Source organism: Rhinolophus ferrumequinum, chromosome 16 (assembly GCF_004115265.2).
Source record: "Rhinolophus ferrumequinum isolate MPI-CBG mRhiFer1 chromosome 16, mRhiFer1_v1.p, whole genome shotgun sequence".
Lineage (NCBI taxonomy): Eukaryota > Metazoa > Chordata > Mammalia > Chiroptera > Rhinolophidae > Rhinolophus > Rhinolophus ferrumequinum.
This window is the reverse complement of record NC_046299.1, coordinates 39,592,726-39,610,117: the sequence shown is the minus strand read 5'-3', so window position 1 is coordinate 39,610,117 and position 17,392 is coordinate 39,592,726. Positions and strand designations below refer to the sequence as shown.

Sequence of the window (17,392 nt, the reverse complement as noted above, 5' to 3'; positions counted from 1 at the left end):
TTTTGGAAAGGGGCACAGGGAAAGGAAGGCTCCTGAGACGCCCCCCCCCCAAAAAAAAACAGCTTTTCAATTAAAAACCATCTTTAACATATACTTTAACCAGATAAACCCAATGAGCAAGGGAAATAAGAGCATGATCAAAACTGGTAACTACCAGAAGTATTAATGAGATCATTATGTGAGATATATATATATATATATATATATATATATATATGTATATCTTTAATTCTGCATCTAAATTCTTCTTGAGAATTAAAAACACCCACTCATCTAAGCCAACTTAATTCACATACTATGTCAGACCTAGCTAAACATTAAAACATAATCTTGTGATGTCTACTAGTTTGTTATCTACTAATTAAAGTATCAGAAAGAGCAGCTCACCTCTACTCTTAGATTTACAAGACTTAAAATAATTAGACAACCTCATTGCTGCTAATGCTAGAAAATGAAAACCCATCTTTGATTCCGTTGCAGGTTTTTATTTGCTCTAGAGAATGTAACCACCGCGTATGCTTTTAAGAGATGAGTGGCAAAAACAAAAGGAAAATCCCAAACCTTTTGTAGTTCTGTTGCTGTCACAGATGTATTACTGGTCAAAGCAGCCTTTTGTTTGACCTTTGGTGTCACAGTACATCAATTGGATAGGGTTATATTTTTGAGTCTTGAAGAAAACAAAACACAGCCTCAAGCTGCCTGTTTCTTATCTAAAGGAGCTCTTTGGAACAGGCTAATTTCTCAAAGCTGCCCTCAAACTGGAAAGAATTGCTCAAGTGTAGCTTCTCCGATATCTGAATAAGGAGCTCAAAGCCTCAGCTTCTTGCCTCAAGCAAGGTTCCTGGAACAGGACACGGTGTGCTGGGTCCCTGGCACACTGAGCAAGCAGCTTGCACCCATCAGGACCTACTGGCTAAACATAGATTCCTGTTCTACTTACCCATTTGATTGTTTTTCTTTAGGAAAAAAATAAGGAAAAAGCATGTTTCTAGCCAGCCTCTAATTTAAAAATATTAGTGCTATAAGTAAAAACATGGTCAGTCTTTTAATAGAAACTTTTAACTTCTCTTTTCCCCAGGTCCTTTTGCATCCTACCTTGTCCCCATGTCCTAACTCAAAGAAGCAATCCTCACTGACTGCCCTAGCAGGATAAAAGGAAAGGCATGCACCTGCAGATAGCTACTGCTTCGGAATAGCAGATCATGCTATGGAAGAGGACCTTTCGTCCCCTTTCGATGGATTTGTGATGCAGGAGGAAAAATTCAAGTTCTACACACCAGGAAGAATCTACAACACTATTCCCAAAGAAAGCTTGATTTTATCTTTTCATCAGCATCACCTGCTTCAAATGAAAGCAGGTTACAAGGTGAACACCCATGCACTGATCCAGCTGGTCACACCCCCGCCCCGCCCTGTCAGGGTGAATGGGCCACTAGACATCAGCCAGGAAGGTGGAAGGGCCTGACCCAAGAAGGCCAAAGCAAGGAAAGCCACAGGACGGGGGTTCAGCCGCTGAGTCAGGACCTGCACACTCCTGTCTACAGAAAGTGGTCTACCTATCCCTGGGCAAGTGCCAGAGCAGACAGAGCAGGTTCTGACACCTTTTCTGCAGCATCCCCCTTAGTGGTAGGTCCCTGTGAGCAGTGTTTCCAGAAGATGCCTACATCAGAATCATACTAGACTTTTGCTGAAAACGGAGATACCTGGTTCCCGCTCCCTACCTGATGAATGAGATCCTAGAGCAAGAGTATATGTTTTTATCAAGCTCTCCAAGTGATTCTTCCGTCGATTAAGGTAGGGCAACGTGGCTCTAGATTAATTTCATACCACCTTTGCTGTGGACCCTCTTGGGTGAAACCATTAGAAGGAGTGTGAGGAAATCTTGTAAAATGAATTCAAGTCTTTTCTCTGACACCTACTGCCATGACCTCAAGTAAGACACTTAACTGTTGTGGCCCCCGATTTCCTTCATGGGAGTTTGCAAGGATTGAATAAACTTGTGGATGAAAACGCACCTTATAAACCACAAATAAATAAATTAATGTGATTGAAGATAATTGTCACGAGTACATTATGGGCTGATCTAACACTCTGAGGTGTTCCTCTGGCTATAAAAAAACACACCTAGTTTTAATGTGCAGAAATACTTCCAGCAATAAGCATTCATATACTTAATCTCATCTTTCAGCAGGCTCTTGGTTTTCTTCATGGTCAAGTTCTCCAGTGGAAATAATACTAACTGCAGAACGTACTGTACACCATGCTATGCCCTCAATGCCCTCTCCCAAGTCATCCTCTAAAACGCCAATGAGAAAACAGGCTCAGAGGAGTGAAGTCACTCATCAAAACTGTCACTCCTCTACCAACAGTGGTTGTCACAGCCCCACATTATTAGAATGACCATTTCAAACCTTCATAATGTTGGTCTTTGAGAGCAGAACTGAATCAGCATTTCTATAGTGAAATAGTTCACCTCTGAAAGTACAGAAACACAGTCAACCACCTAACACTCCACTGTGCCAAAGCCAAGGGTGAGTGAAATGGACAACTATAGTTCATCAGTTGAAAGAATTGGCACAGTAGTTTTAAGGTCTCTGCCAACAAAAGAGACATTTAGTTTCTCTGAGCACTATAATGACAGAAAGAGTGTACCTCCTAGAGCCTCAAGATTTTTCGTAATGGTCCCTACATTCTAGCTGCTGACAGCAACTTCAATCTTTAAATACAGCCTGCCAGGTTACTGCTGTAGGTGTGACAATGACATTCACAGAAGACTGTTCTTTTCAGTATTTCAAATAGTGCAAAGTTTCTTTTGCACTTATTCGAAGAGACAAAGGAAAAAACTCACATGTTTGTTTTTGCCCTTCATCAACAGCCTAATTTATTACAAAGAAAATAGGTGGAGAAAAGAAGGTCACTCTACAAATGCCAGTTATTAAACTAACAATTATGAAACCCTAATCCACTATTTGTTTTTCAGTCTACAGTGTTCTGGTTGAACACTGTGGGTCTTGGATTAATCATTTTCACCCATGTTTGGGTTTGCACAGTCTCCCCAGCGTTGTGTGTGCATGCGTGAGCTCTAACTCCACCCCAGCTCGCAAAAGGCTGACAGCCAAAATCTGATCCTCTCAAACTGAAAAGGCCTCGCGGAGTGAGTCACGTGTAGCCTGGCTGGGAAGGACGGAACTCTGGACCCTTTCTCCATGTGGTACAATGCCAGCTTCCCAATCTCACTATGAGCAGTGCAGCCAACATCTGGGAAACATAAAATTTTGGAGCTCTTGTTTGTGATACTTCCTGCTGTGTTCCTGGCACATCTGAACACAGTTTTTAACTCATATCTGAAAACTTGTTTTTGTTGAACATTTGCCTTTTTTCCCTATGGTGGGCTTGCTGGTGATACCTTTGGATACAGGGATTCTTTATACGTTTTCCGGAATATTACATCTGTCCTTTGCTTAATCTCAGCTCTGCTCTAACACTGATGAGACTCTCCCCCTAACAAAAATGCAAAACATATTTATCTAAATTTACATCTCCGTAACAGCTGATCAACAATTTTAAGAGAAGATACATAAAAGACCATAATATATTAGACTGCATCAATTTTATAGCAACATGTTTATAAGAGCAGGAATTAAACAAATCCCCACTAATGATTTTTCCTCATGTAAATAAAGAATGGGAGAGGAGAGATGACTGTTTTCTTTTCTGAAAGAACACACAGGAAGAATGAGTAGGGCGTGACTCTACCAACCTCAAAAGTGGTTGTCATTGTGGGCTTATAAGATACGTGGTTGGCCCTTCTCAGCTCCTTGATCGTTTCAGCTGGCATGGATTTCGAAAACCCGAGGCCACTCCAGGTGTTTGTAGGTGTTCTGACCTCTGTCACCACTGGTTTCTTTAACATAGCTGTGGGAAACAGAATATGAAACAAATGCTTGGCATTTAAATATATCTCTTAAATAAAACATCGATGAGTGTTTTCTTTGATATACATAACGAAATCATCACTGAATATTATTTTTAACACAAAATGCCTTAAAATAGCTTCATAAAACTTTCTATACAAAGTAATGGTAAATATTAAAATGCTACATTATTTCTTAATTGATGTAATGTTAATCTATTCAACAAAATATATTCAACCACAATAAAATGTGCACAACTTTGATCCTAAACCTTCTTTTTATGAAGGTTTAATTTCACAATTCAGTATGAATACTGGAAAACCTTTTAGGGGTCCACTAGAAAAACAGAAACAAAAACAAAGTATATAGATCATTAACGTATCACATACCTTTGGTTGCTAATAGCTTCTTTTGTTCATAGTCAAATGCCTGAAAAATGAAATAGAGAAACTATCTTTATTGCCAGTTTATCCAAATGCCATGCCAATGCTCCATGATTAGAGAACAAAGGTTTTGACTACAGCACATGAATCTGCCAAGGACACATGCTAAGTCTTGCACCATAATGTGTCAGTACTTCAGTGCAAACCTGACAAATGTAAATGTGTTTTCAAAAATAATTAGCATACTAAATTACTACTTCTGATTTTAAGTCATGGCAGTGACAAGAGTTAGACATTTTCTGTCAAAAGGGGAAAAAAAATCCTATGTATACTCGTAGTATGAATATTTAACATACCAGGACAAATATATGCTAAAGTATAGTGAATAACCTAATAATAGTTATGCTGTTTCAAAATAATTACCAAAATGCTTTCAGTTTATCTACTGGCCTCCTTTGTTTCTCAAAATCCCCTCTTCATTTAGGTAAAGCATGGCCTGAAGTAGTATAATGTGGAGACAACTTAAGAAATTATTTTGCCTAACTGGAACAGGCTTTGCTTTTGAAATGAGATAAATGGCAAATGCCTAGCTTTAAGCTATAATAACATTAAGCAATACAATACAATTAAACCTCGTTACCTTTTATTGCACCGGATTAGGATGGCACTATTTATTCTTTCTATTCACATGGAATAAGTGACTTATGCCACAGTCAGGTCAACAAAGAAACCAAGATAGGTTGTTTTGAAGAAAGTAGTCTAGATATAACTACATCCCAAATGCTAACCCAGTATCCTCAACTCCCCAATGTAGGGACTAGCTAAGACTTGATTTAAGAATGTCTCAAAGGCCTTAACCAGGATGGTCAAGAACCAACTGGGAAGAGCTTTTCTGATCCTTCTCCCAGAAGGACTATCTCCCCATATGTAGAGTACATGCCCAGGTAATTGACAGTCTGAAACAGGATATTTCTGAGAGTGAAATGTGCCACAAATAATAATCAGGTCAGGATAATACAACTAAACAGGCTGACCCAGACAAACCTAATTGTATGGTTAACTTTAAGAACACAACGGTAAATCGGGAGAGCCAGGTTTTTGATAACACTGTTTGATGATGTTTTTGAAATCCTAGGTATAAAATGGCATTGGGAATTAAAATCAACTTTTAATAATTAAGGTCTAAGGGCAAAATGTGGGGAGATCCTATATTCATTTGTTCAATAAATATTCGTTGAGTGTCTCTGGTTAAAGAGAATGTGCTACACTTTGTGTAAAAATACCATTAATTAATAATCTATAGCCTCAAAGCATGTAGAGTCTTAGGGATGGGTAAAAGGAAAAATCCTACAAAAAATAACTACTAGGAAGTGAGATAGGTATGAAAAGAGAGTTGGAGCAGCATTCCAAGAACGGTCAGGAGACAGAGGTGATTTTTAGCTGAAGGAAATCAAGGGAGTCTTCACTCTCTCTCCCTGACAATGCTCAGTGACTATTATCATTGATTTCCTAGTGATTTTAAGAGTCAGCTCTTTAGTAATGGCATAAATACATCTATTTAAGTTGAAACTAGATCACCAAAAACAAGTTTTATCCATCCTAAAAGAAGAAACATGAAAATAGTTCACTGTAGGTATAAACCTGATGGAAAAGACGAGAAGTACAAGATGGATGAAAACCATAAATGGATCGTAAAGCAGATTTGATACTTCTTAGATGAGAGAATTTTAATCTATATTAAGTGAAAATGAATCCACCAGAGAAAATGTAACAAATGTCATTTTTTTAACTTTGACACTTTATAATGACTATGGCTTTTGTAAAACCATTCATCTAAAACCTCATGGAAATGTTTGAATGCAAAGGATTAAAAAAACAGACAAGCAGGACTTAACTGTAGTTTTCGCTGGAATGACAGAAGTATAATTTCGTTTCACGAATTAATTTCTTTGATATATCTGTGACAACTGCTTTGTTTCTAGGATTTTGTGAAAAGTTTTTCTTTCCTTTTTTTTGGACATGGTGGGATGGGGATGATAAATATCTTAGTATGAAGTAGGTAAGTCTACCCAGTAATTCTGATACTGAAAGCAGATGTTAATAGGAATCTCTAAAAGCACAAAGGAATCTCTAAAAGCAAAAGCACCATATCTCTCATATTATGATCTATATGGAAATCAGATTCCTGACTTTCATGGTCAATAGTCTATTTTGAGTAATGAGCGCAATACTTTGAAAAATGGATACAGAGAAAATCCCTGCTGAGGAAATTGTTTAAAATAATCATGGAAATCTGTAAATATAATCATCAATAATATTTAGCATCTTCTTTCAAAAACCTAAAGATTCATATGAGTTATTTTTATACCCCTCTAAATGACACCAAACGAATTAATCATTTCCATTTTATAGATAGAAGGATATTATATCTATTTATCCAAGACTATGTCATGAGGCAGTAATACTTAGAAATAACAGCTCTGACATTTATCTAAATTTTCTTAAAACAGATGAATAACATCATTTGCATAACACATACTGGCATAGGCCATTTATGTCATTCTTCATATTATAAACAATTCTTCTCACTTAAGCTAACTCCTGCATTTCAAAACCAATTCCTAACTACTGCATATATATTTAAATTTAATTTTGACTGGAGGACAGAAAGAAAACCTAATTTCTGCTCTACTGCTAAATACTCACTGAATTCCCCATTCCCTAACCCAACACTCTACATTTGGATGGCCTTCCCATTTTTTTTTTTATCATTACCTGCATGTTGACATATGATGGCCGTGAGGCCAGGCGGGCCCTTTCAGAGTTTTGCTGGGCAGCGGCCGCCCTCTCCGCAGCACGCTCACTTCCTGGAGCCTTCTTGTCAGCCAAAGGGCTTTCGGTAGCATTCAGTTCAGGATCTGAGAGCAACCTGTCAGTGCTGCTGTGAAACAGAGTTTGGAATTTAACACTCCACCGTGATACACAAATGTATTAAATGTTTCCTGTATGCTACATGTACATTGTATGTTTATCATTGTCAACTATTTACCTGTATTAGCTCATTTAATCCTCACAACACTGCTCTGAGGTAGGGAGTATTCTTATCCCCATTTTATAGATGACAGAAGTACCTTGTCCAAGGTCATACCTCTGATAAATGGCAGAGCTGGAACCCAGGCATTCTGACTCTTAAGAGCTGGAGCTAAAATTATTTCATGACATATATTCACACACATTATATATAGTATATATGGTGTTGTATATGGTACATGTGGAATAGACATACAGACAAGATTTCTAATTTGTATACATCAAGGAGATAGCAGTGGCCAACGCATACACAGTCTAAACAAGACTCAGTCAATCTGAAGGCATGCAGATGATCCAATTCATATGTGTGAAATGTATATGATATTGCTAACAAATCTGCTATGATAAAGGTGGCAGATAAGTAAGAAACATTCGCCAACACCTGTTCGAGGGGTATGGGAAGGGCATGAAAGTGCTTCATGAAATGGGGAACAATGATCGGAATTACAAAAATTGATAATGCCCTATGCATACACCTCAAGTTCAAATCCAACTGTATGTTAAGCTCAAGTAAAAGAGAAGTAAGAAACATTATTAGTCAAAGAGCTGATTTGTTCATTCATTCTTTCTTTTATCATTAACTACTCAGTTGGGCCGGGGGAAATCAAGGGAATTTAGAAAGGACTATTGGAATACAAAAGAGGGTGCAATAAACTTTGTTTCCATGACAAAAGTTCACAGAGGCTTCACAGATGACATCTGAACTGGAATTCAAAGGGCATCTATAGGTACACCAGTGCAAAAGGCCAGGAGAACAGCAACGTGGAGGGAACAGCGTAAGCAAAGGAAAGGAAGCTTGCAATACGGATTGTTGAAGGTTTTAAAGCCAGAATATGCCAAGATCAGACTTGTGTTTTCAAAATAAAGAGACAATGTTAAATTCACACTTAGTGATAAAAGGAATAGGTATATACTTCAAATATTTCAATATAGAGAAGAAAGCAAAATCATTTCTTAACTTATATTAAATAATGTTAATCATGGGTATTAGTACCATGTAAAGAAAAATACAAATATAGCAGATTTAGACAAAATGGGAACAATAATAATTAATTGACCAAAGAGTTTATAAAAACTAATCAGACTTTGTAAAGAGGAAATAAGACTGTATGTGCTATATGTGCCTATAGACATTCTACACTGTAAGAATATACAGCTAAACCTTGAACAGCATGATTCTAAAATGCATGGGTCCACTTATATGTAGTTTTTTTTCAATAAATGTACAGTCAGCCCTCCATATCCCTGGGTTTTGCATCCTAGGATTCAACCAATAATGACTCCAAAACAGTATTTTTGATCCATGGTTGGGAACCGGGGATGCAGAGGGCCAACTGTACGCGTTGTTCTGTGCCATTTTATTTTTTTTTTTAAATGTGAATCTTTATTTACGTAGAACAACATTAAATAGCAAACATAAAACACTATACGTCAAGATAGTGAGGCCATAGAAGAAAGGCAAAGATTCATACATACTTTTAATGACACTGTTTTTTCCTGGGTTTTAGAGAAGTAACGCCACAATTTATATTTGTTCTGGACCCTGCAAATTACATAGTTGGTCCTTATGGTGTTAAATCCTGGAGTTAAGTTTTAATGTTATGTGCTGCCTTGATACCTAGTAAAACTGGGAGGCACTCAATTGTTTTTTTTTTTTTTTTTTTTTGTGTTGTCTTTTTTAATTTATTGGGGTGACAGTTGTTAGTAAAATTACATAGGTTTCAAGTGTATAATTCTGTAATACATCATCTATATCTCACATTGTGTGTTCACCACCCAGAGTCAGTTCTCCTTCCATCACCATATATTTGACTCCTTTTACCCTCACCTACCCCTCCCCTTCCCCCTTACCCTCTGGTAGCCACTAAACTATTGCCTGGGTCTATGAGTTTTTGTGTCTTTATTTTTTTGTCTTGTTCCTTTGTTGCTTTTTATATAAGGGACTTGCGCACCTGGGGACTTTCTTATCTGCAGGCATGGGGAGGGGGATCCAAGAACCAATCCCCTTTGGATAACAAGGAAGGACTGTTGGTAAGTTTTTGGGAAGTCAAAGTTATATACAGATTGTTGACCACACGGGGTCAGTGCCCCTAACACCCGCGTTATTTGAAGATCAACTGTGCAAAAAAACTAATAAGACAGTAGAGGGAATTGGGTAGATAGGATGGGTGGGAGCAAAACTTTCAATGTAGAAGCATTTCATTGTTTTTCTTTTTACAAACATGCGAATAGACTGCCTATTTGAAAAAACAAGATAAATGGAAAAAAACAATAAAACAAGGATAGCACATTTGTAACCATCCTATGGTAAAGGAGAGTTATGCTTAACACGACGTATGTATTTATACTCACTGTGATTTGTAATAAGTGAAATCATGATGCTGCCTTAATTAAATAATTAATTAAATAAATAATTATTTAAATTAATTAAATAATTAGTATTTAATAACAAAGTTAGTATTTGGAACAAGGGAGTCATAGTTTAAGTTAGAAATACAAAGGCAAATGAAGGAGAATTCACAGCAGGAAAATATCTGACAGTAGCAATCAGAGAATAAATATTGTCCCGCTGATTACTGAAAAGCAGAGAGACTATTAAAGTTTCAGAGCAATATAGATGGTTTAGAGGACCCAGATAAAAACCTAACCAACTGACAAGGAGACGGACTATAGAGTAGATAATAAGGGTTAAAATGACCAGATATTATTCCTTAATAAAATTGTTACCCACAAAAACATCACTAAGATCAAAACAGAATACCACTCAGCCATAAAAAAAAGATGAAATGCTGATATTTGTGACAACATGGATGACCTTGATGGCACTGTGCTAAGTGAGATAAATCAGGTGAAATAAGACAAGCACCATGTCATTTCACTGACATTTCACCATGTCATGTGTTTTTGTATAAAAACAAAAACAAAACAAATGAACAAACAAAAACAAAAACATGCTCACAGAGGCAGACAACAGGTCGATGTTACCAGAAGGGAAGCAGCGTACAGGGGGGCAAAACGGGTAAAGGGGGTCAATTATATGGTGACAGATGGAAAGTAGACTTTTGGTTGTAAGCACGATGTAGTATACACAGATGTTGAATTATAATGTTACACACCTGAAACTTATATAATGTTATAAACCCATGTGATCTCAATAAAAACATTTAAGAAAAATGAAAAGGTATAAAGAGAACTAAAAAAAAAATAAACAAACTCATGGATGAGATGAAACTCACTTGAATCAAAGAGCACTAACTGCTGAACAAATCCAGTTTTGTTCCACTAACTTAAAACAAATCCAGCCTGTTATACAATGTCTTTCAAAGGATCAAGGACTTTTAAAGATGAAATACATACTGTAAGTGGGAGTTTTTTGTGCCATGCAGTAGTTCTACTGTCTGCCTCTTGGCACAGGAAACTTTGGAGGGACCCATCATCTGTTTCAAGTCACCAGCATTCCCGGAATGAGAAGGACTTCGAGGCATGCCTACTTCAACAAAAGCATCATTACAACCTGCGAAGAAGAGAACAAAGTGAAACTCCAAACATTACCTTATCATCAACAATCACCTGCGATGGAAACAAACCAGAATCCAACTCTAGGGAGACACAGAGGTAACAGCTTTCACCTGCAGAGACAACACCTTAAATTCAGGCTGCCTCCAAAACTCAAGATGAAATTTGAAGAGAAGCCCTCATATTTTTTAAAGATTGTTAGGTGTGAAAGGGTTCTAAAAAGCAGTATCTACTTAGGAAAAAAAATCATACATACACACTCACATATATATGTATTTAGTAAACTGATGTTTTCCTGCTAGACAATTACATTCACTTTAAGAAGTCCCACTGTAACAGGAAAGTGATTCTGAGGAAAAACCTTTTTGATTTTCCACCATGTTCTTTGGAAATTTATCCAAGATGTTGCCTTTCTGCATTCTTGAGGCAGGATCAGCCATATTGGTTAGCAAAAGCAATCTGAAATCACTTCAGAGAGTTTCTACAATCCCCTTTATCCAAGTAATAGACCAGGCTCAAGTTCAGAAGGAAAGATAGATACCTTCTGCAGGGTTTGATTTGGGTGAGGCCTGCTCCGATCCACTTGTTTGTCTGGAGGGATCACTGTGATTCGCACTCAGCACTTTTTCTCCAAGTGATGAAGTGGATATTGCACCATATTTTATATTCGGAGACTGAAATAATAATAGAAAATAACATACAGAGAGGGTCACAATTCTAAATTTCATTTCAGGTGAAAGCTTAAAAGTGTTGCGAGTGGCTTATCTCTTACGAACAGCAGAGATCACCTTATTCTAGCTGAAGGGCATTACCTGTGCGTGTCCATTTAAAGAAGCGGAGATTTTTTTGCCTTCTGTCTGCATGCTGTTGATATGAACATCAACAGGAGTCAAGCCAGGAGGGGGAGATGGAGCTGTGTGCCCATAGGTGGGCACTCCAGACAACAAAATATTGGTTAGCGTGGCCTGGGCCGTAGGTGGGATCATAAGATGTGGTATGGCAGAAAAACCTAGAACAACATTTCATGAAGACAGATATTAGACAGGAAAAAAACTCAGCATCAACAAGCATTATTTTATTATTTTCAGTAACAACAACACACATCATTTTTGTTGCTGCAAATTCACAAGAGAATTTGATTTTGATACCTCTCTGCAAACAGGTTTAATGAACATTTCTTACAAAATGATGTTAAAATGGAACAATATACTCTAGAGCGGGGGTGTCCAAACTGCGGCCCACGGGCCAACTGCGGCCCACAATCCATTTTTAATTGGCCCACAGCAAATTCCAAAAATATATTTAGTTTACTTAAATAAACCAGGTGAGGCAATAGGTACTTCACCTCGAGTGAGTGGCCCGGCTGTTTTTGTATTTTAACACATATGGCCCTTGGTAAAAAACGTTGAAAAATGTTTGGACACCCGTGCTCTAGAGAATACTTATGCAAGCTTCTCACTGTACGGATGAGGAAGCTAGCTAGATTTAGCGTGTGTGGATGACTACCAAGCAAATCTGTCCTTCTAGGACCTCCATTTCCTAATTACCAGGTGAGTGACCTTCATGTGCCTTTGCCACAGCTCCCTGCACATCATGCTCTTTTTCCTGATCTGCGTGTCAGGTTGGAAGAGATTTCACTTTTATGAAAAACTTTCTCGTGCATCATTTTAACTTACACGTTAGGGGATTTCTGCTTGGCTGCAGTACCCTTGGAACTGTAACTTTTTCCCTAAGGACATGGAACCACTAATAAGTTTTATTTAAAAACTGATAGTACCTAAGAAGACATGCCTTTGATTATACTAAAATGATACTGACCTGTTGCACTTGAAGTATTAGCAAGTGAAGGTGCCCATAATGTGGGGCTGGGGGTGCCAGAACTTGGACTTTGCAAAGGACTGACTGAACTATTAAGAGCATTCAAGAGTGAGTTTGGGGTTGTCGACGTGTTCAGAGATAAGGTGGTGGGGCCCAAAAGACCTGTAATACAGGAATGCAAAGTCAGTATGCATAAATTCAAGATTTTACAATAACAGATGGCACCAATATCACCATTTGGAATACACAGTGATCGAATCTGATATTTTCTAAATATAAAATGAGTGACAGGTTACCTCCTTTCAAATATTCCTATGAAATATTGCATGCTATGACTCCAACACAGGACCCAGTTTATCCACAGACAGGTGCTGATGGGAAAATGGAAGACAGGTGTGTACTCAAACCAGGAAGCAGTCAGGGTCACTGACCAACGCCAGCTGTTTTGCATTCATTTCAGTAGCCAAGATGAACAAAATTTTGCTCAAGTGGAAACCCATTTTTATTTCTCTGCAATAATTCAGTTGCCATATGCTTTCAAACAAACTCTTTTCAAACCACTTACAATTAGCAGAGAACGAGGGAATGTGTTCCTGCAACAGAATGGCTCCATTTGGCCCATTTGCAGATGGGCTGAGCTCCCTGGACCAGTTTTCATACTATGTCAAAACACATGCATGATTTCTTCGTGCTCCATCTCAATGTGTATGAAAGCTATTCTCAGGGGAAAAAACATATTTTTTTGGTTCTTCCCTTGTTTTTAAGGACTTAATGCTTGATTTAAATGATGAGATTTCCCTCTGGGCATTTAAAATATGGCCTGAAGTAAAATGTGGATTTATATAAAAATTTCCAGGAATACTTAAAGCATGAAGTAGTATAGGATAGGCATAGCCATGAAAATGTTTTAAAAATCGAGTAACTGAATCTCTGCTCACTTCTTTTCTCTCTAGTACAGCAAGGAACTCAGTTCCTCCTAAGTTATGTGACACATTTCCAGATAAACTGCTGTGTTACTAGGGCTGTTCAGATCTTCAGTGGAAAGCACCACTGGGAGATTGTGGGCCAGGAGAAAGAGAGAAAAATCTGCCTTTACTTCAATGACGTCTAGGCAAGGCTGCTTGGAGTATTAATTGTATTATTTAAACATGTTATATATGTATTTTTAAAGCAAGAATAGCTATTAGAAAAAAACTAAAGACTGCTGTATTTTTTGTCTCCAATCAACGCTGAATGGGCAGAATGATTTGCTCGGGTTATTGCATTAACTTTTTATATAAAGGCTACTGAAAAAAAAGTGCAAGAAAGTAGTGAACCTAGCATAGTTTAATAGAGCAACTGACTTCAGCCTGAGATGGGAATCCATAAATGAGGCAATAAATATCACCGTGACTATTACAGGGCTCACTTGACTTTCTTAAAGGACCAAAGCATTGAAATGTTGTCCTTTCACCTTCCTATTTTCTACCTTAGCTACAAATACAGGTCTGTTTGCTCCCCTAGCTCGGTGGCCAGCGGTCGCACTCTAGATTTCCTTTGTGTCTTAGCGGGAGGCAGGCTTAGCCCCTGGGAGTGGGGGGTTCTGCATGCTTTCACCTCCCCCTCTCCCCACTTCTCCTACAGATTTGCAATTACTTTTCGAAACACAAACTGGATAATCTTTATCTCTAGGGACTGATGGCAATATTGCAAATGCAAGAGAGAACAAACACATAAATTATACTCAGCCGCTGACTTCAGTCTCAATGGCATTCTTAATTTAGCAGAACAAACACAGCCACTGAAAACAAAAGTCAGACCTTGATTTTTTTATGCTAAAAGAATAAGAATCTAGGAAACAGGAATCCATAGAGTCTAACAAACAAACAAAAAACCCCAAAATGGATTGATCAGAGTTTTGTCGCTTTTCATCTGATTTTAGGGCCTAAAGCGGGAAAATCATAGCCTTTAAAATGTAGCCCCAAACCAGAAAAAGAAAGGGAACTGGATAATCAATCCCCCAATGACTGAGAAGTGCTATAATAATAAATGTTATACCTAGTCCAGTGAGTCCGAGGCCTGCTGAGGCTAAGATATCCAGGCTGGGACATGCCAGGCCGGCAGGGCACGATGCTGGGGACGGACTGGTTGCTATGGTAACCCCACTGCTTTCAAGTCCGAGGAGACATTTCCTTGCTTCATACATATTTAAGGCATTTCGCTCAACACTTTTCACAATCACAGACTATGAAAACACATAATGGGAAAGAAAAAAGTGACATGCAAGTAGTCTACAATGAATTGGGGAGGTGGGTGAGACATGAATGTGGTAATAAAAATTCTACTTAGGGAATATATTAATGCTGCTTTAAAATCAACTGCAAATTCTAACCACTTACTATGCTTCCTCCTTTTGGAAAAACCATAAAATGTTAGTTACCATTTATTGGGTGTGTCCTGTGTTCCAAGAACTGTGATGGAAGCTGCACATATATTCCAATTCCCACCAAAACTTTATGGGTTAGAAATTTATTCATATTTAGTGAAGATTAAGGGATGTACCCAAGGTCACAGTGCAGCTGTGGAGGGACAGCGAGAGGACTGGAACAACAGACCATCTCTAGAGCCCACTGTCGTTTATATCGTCTTGTCTTTACTTTAAAGCTTTTCCCCCCGGATCTCTTTTTTACAAAACAAATCAAACTTGTCTCCAGACAGTATATAGACTACAAAATAATAGTCACTTACGTTTGACATTTATGGTCTACTAGTTAACTAATAGACCTTGACATACCACTATTCTTCATTGATGACATATCTATGGCAAAGCTTATAATAAAATTAATTTCTAAACAATAAATCTTTTTTTTCCCCCCTCAATGGACTCATCTAGAAAATTGGAAATGTGAACCCAAGGGGGAAAGCCTCCAATGAACAATAAAGAAAATTTGTGGCTGAGAATCCAGTTAAAGCAGCAGTAAGCATGGCGGCCAGCGAGGCAGAATTAAATGGCCTGCGATGCTGCAAGACTTCCGAATTCTCACTGACAATCTATTCTCCCCCAACTTGTGCTCATTTGCTACTGAACTCCAGGATTCTTGTGTCTGTCCGTGTTATATGCACAAGTCCTCAGAAGTCTATTCTGTCTTTTATCTTTTTGTCCTGGTATCTACAGCGACTCCAGTCAACTCAAATTAGTCAAGCATGAAGCTTCACAACACATGAAATGAATGTCTTCTTCTCTAACTTTAAGCTCATTATACCAAGTTCACTTAGAATCAATACTCCTTTTCCTTTCAAGTTTTCTTTGGAAGAAGTCATGATTGTTTTGTTTTTTTAAAGCTGTACACCGAATACATTATTTACATATATACAAAAATGTATGAAATATATTATACATATACCATTGTGCATGTATAAGATTTGTGGTTTAGAAATTTAAAAAAAATAGAAGGCATAGCTGTTTGGTATTTCACCTACTAAATAATAAAAATATGCAACTTGCTTTTATTACTAAACACCATTCTTTTCCTTCGACTTCTGGCACAAAGGTTTCTTCAGAGTGTATAACTAGCAGCAGAATTGCTGGGGGTAGGGTATTTTCAGTGTGATCAGATATTCCCAAATTGCTCTTCAACGTGGTTGTGCCAGTTTATGCAATATTAATGTAGGAACATTCCTCTTTCCTCAAATTCTCACTAGCACTTAATATCATCAATTATCCCATTAAACTGTTACAATATATGTAAACACTGAAATTTTGCAACACCTTAGGGGAGAGGTTCCAAGCAGGCTGAACTGGGTATAATTCATTACTAAAAGTATTCATTAATAAAGAGAATGGACACTTATTCGTTAAATTTCCAGGGCTAGCACAGTGGCTGCCAAATAATACGCAAACTAAATATTTTTTGAATTGTACTGGATATGTACATATACACATATAACACGTTTGTCTTATCAACTCTCTGGTAGCTTAATTATCAGATGCAAATTGATAAAAAATGTTTTCTCTTTCCTTCGTGTGTGTGTGTATATATATATATGTATGTATATATATAATTGTTTTCTACATATATAGAAAAATAATGGTCACTAAAAATGGACTCCAAACTCAACACATATATAAAGAAAATGATGATCAGTAATGAATATTGTTACAAATTTATACTTGTATAAAATAGCTAACTATAATATATAATGACATATGCTATATAGGATATTTACTTCCTTCAGCATGCAAATACACACTTATATACAAATAAAACAGAATGTGATATGATACATGGTTCTCCGGGTCCAAACTCTGAACCAACCTTGCTCGGCTGTTTTGGCTTTGGTTTAATACTAATGAAGACATCAAGCTGTTCCATCAACTGAGCAATGAATTGTGGATCAACTTCAATTTCTTCCTTCATATCAAACATCAACACAAGAGGAAGACAACCCTAGGAAATGTCACAATAAAAAGTGTAGGAGGTAAATAGTCACTCATTTAAGCATCCAATAATTTAACATGCCTACAAATAATGAAGCATTTTACAGATCTAAAGAGTAAACCAAAGTATTAAAGCTAAAGTATATATTTACACATAGCTCAGAGGGCTGGTGGCAGAAACCATTTTTTGGGTGACAAAATTATGTGTCTCAAGTTTGTTTCTATTTTTGGCCCTGAATTTTTTACTCATTCTG

The 17,392-nt window shown here is 37.5% G+C and overlaps 1 protein-coding gene across 3 annotated transcripts in view; it reads right to left on the bottom strand.

Moving 5' to 3' along the window:
• BICC1 (BicC family RNA binding protein 1) overlaps positions 1–17,392 on the bottom strand; it is a 248,485-nt gene that overhangs the window by 13,469 nt on the left and 217,624 nt on the right. For 2 of the 3 annotated variants that reach the window (XM_033131033.1, XM_033131035.1), the window contains exons 9-17: positions 17,017–17,148; positions 14,759–14,945; positions 12,722–12,883; positions 11,716–11,912; positions 11,445–11,577; positions 10,745–10,901; positions 7,073–7,238; positions 4,304–4,343; positions 3,761–3,915 (exon numbers count right to left, since the gene is read on the bottom strand). In XM_033131033.1, coding sequence (XP_032986924.1) covers positions 3,761–3,915; positions 4,304–4,343; positions 7,073–7,238; positions 10,745–10,901; positions 11,445–11,577; positions 11,716–11,912; positions 12,722–12,883; positions 14,759–14,945; positions 17,017–17,148 — 1,329 coding nt within the window. The remainder of the gene's footprint in view (positions 1–3,760; positions 3,916–4,303; positions 4,344–7,072; positions 7,239–10,744; positions 10,902–11,444; positions 11,578–11,715; positions 11,913–12,721; positions 12,884–14,758; positions 14,946–17,016; positions 17,149–17,392) is intronic. The other variant, XM_033131034.1, reaches the window with a different exon arrangement.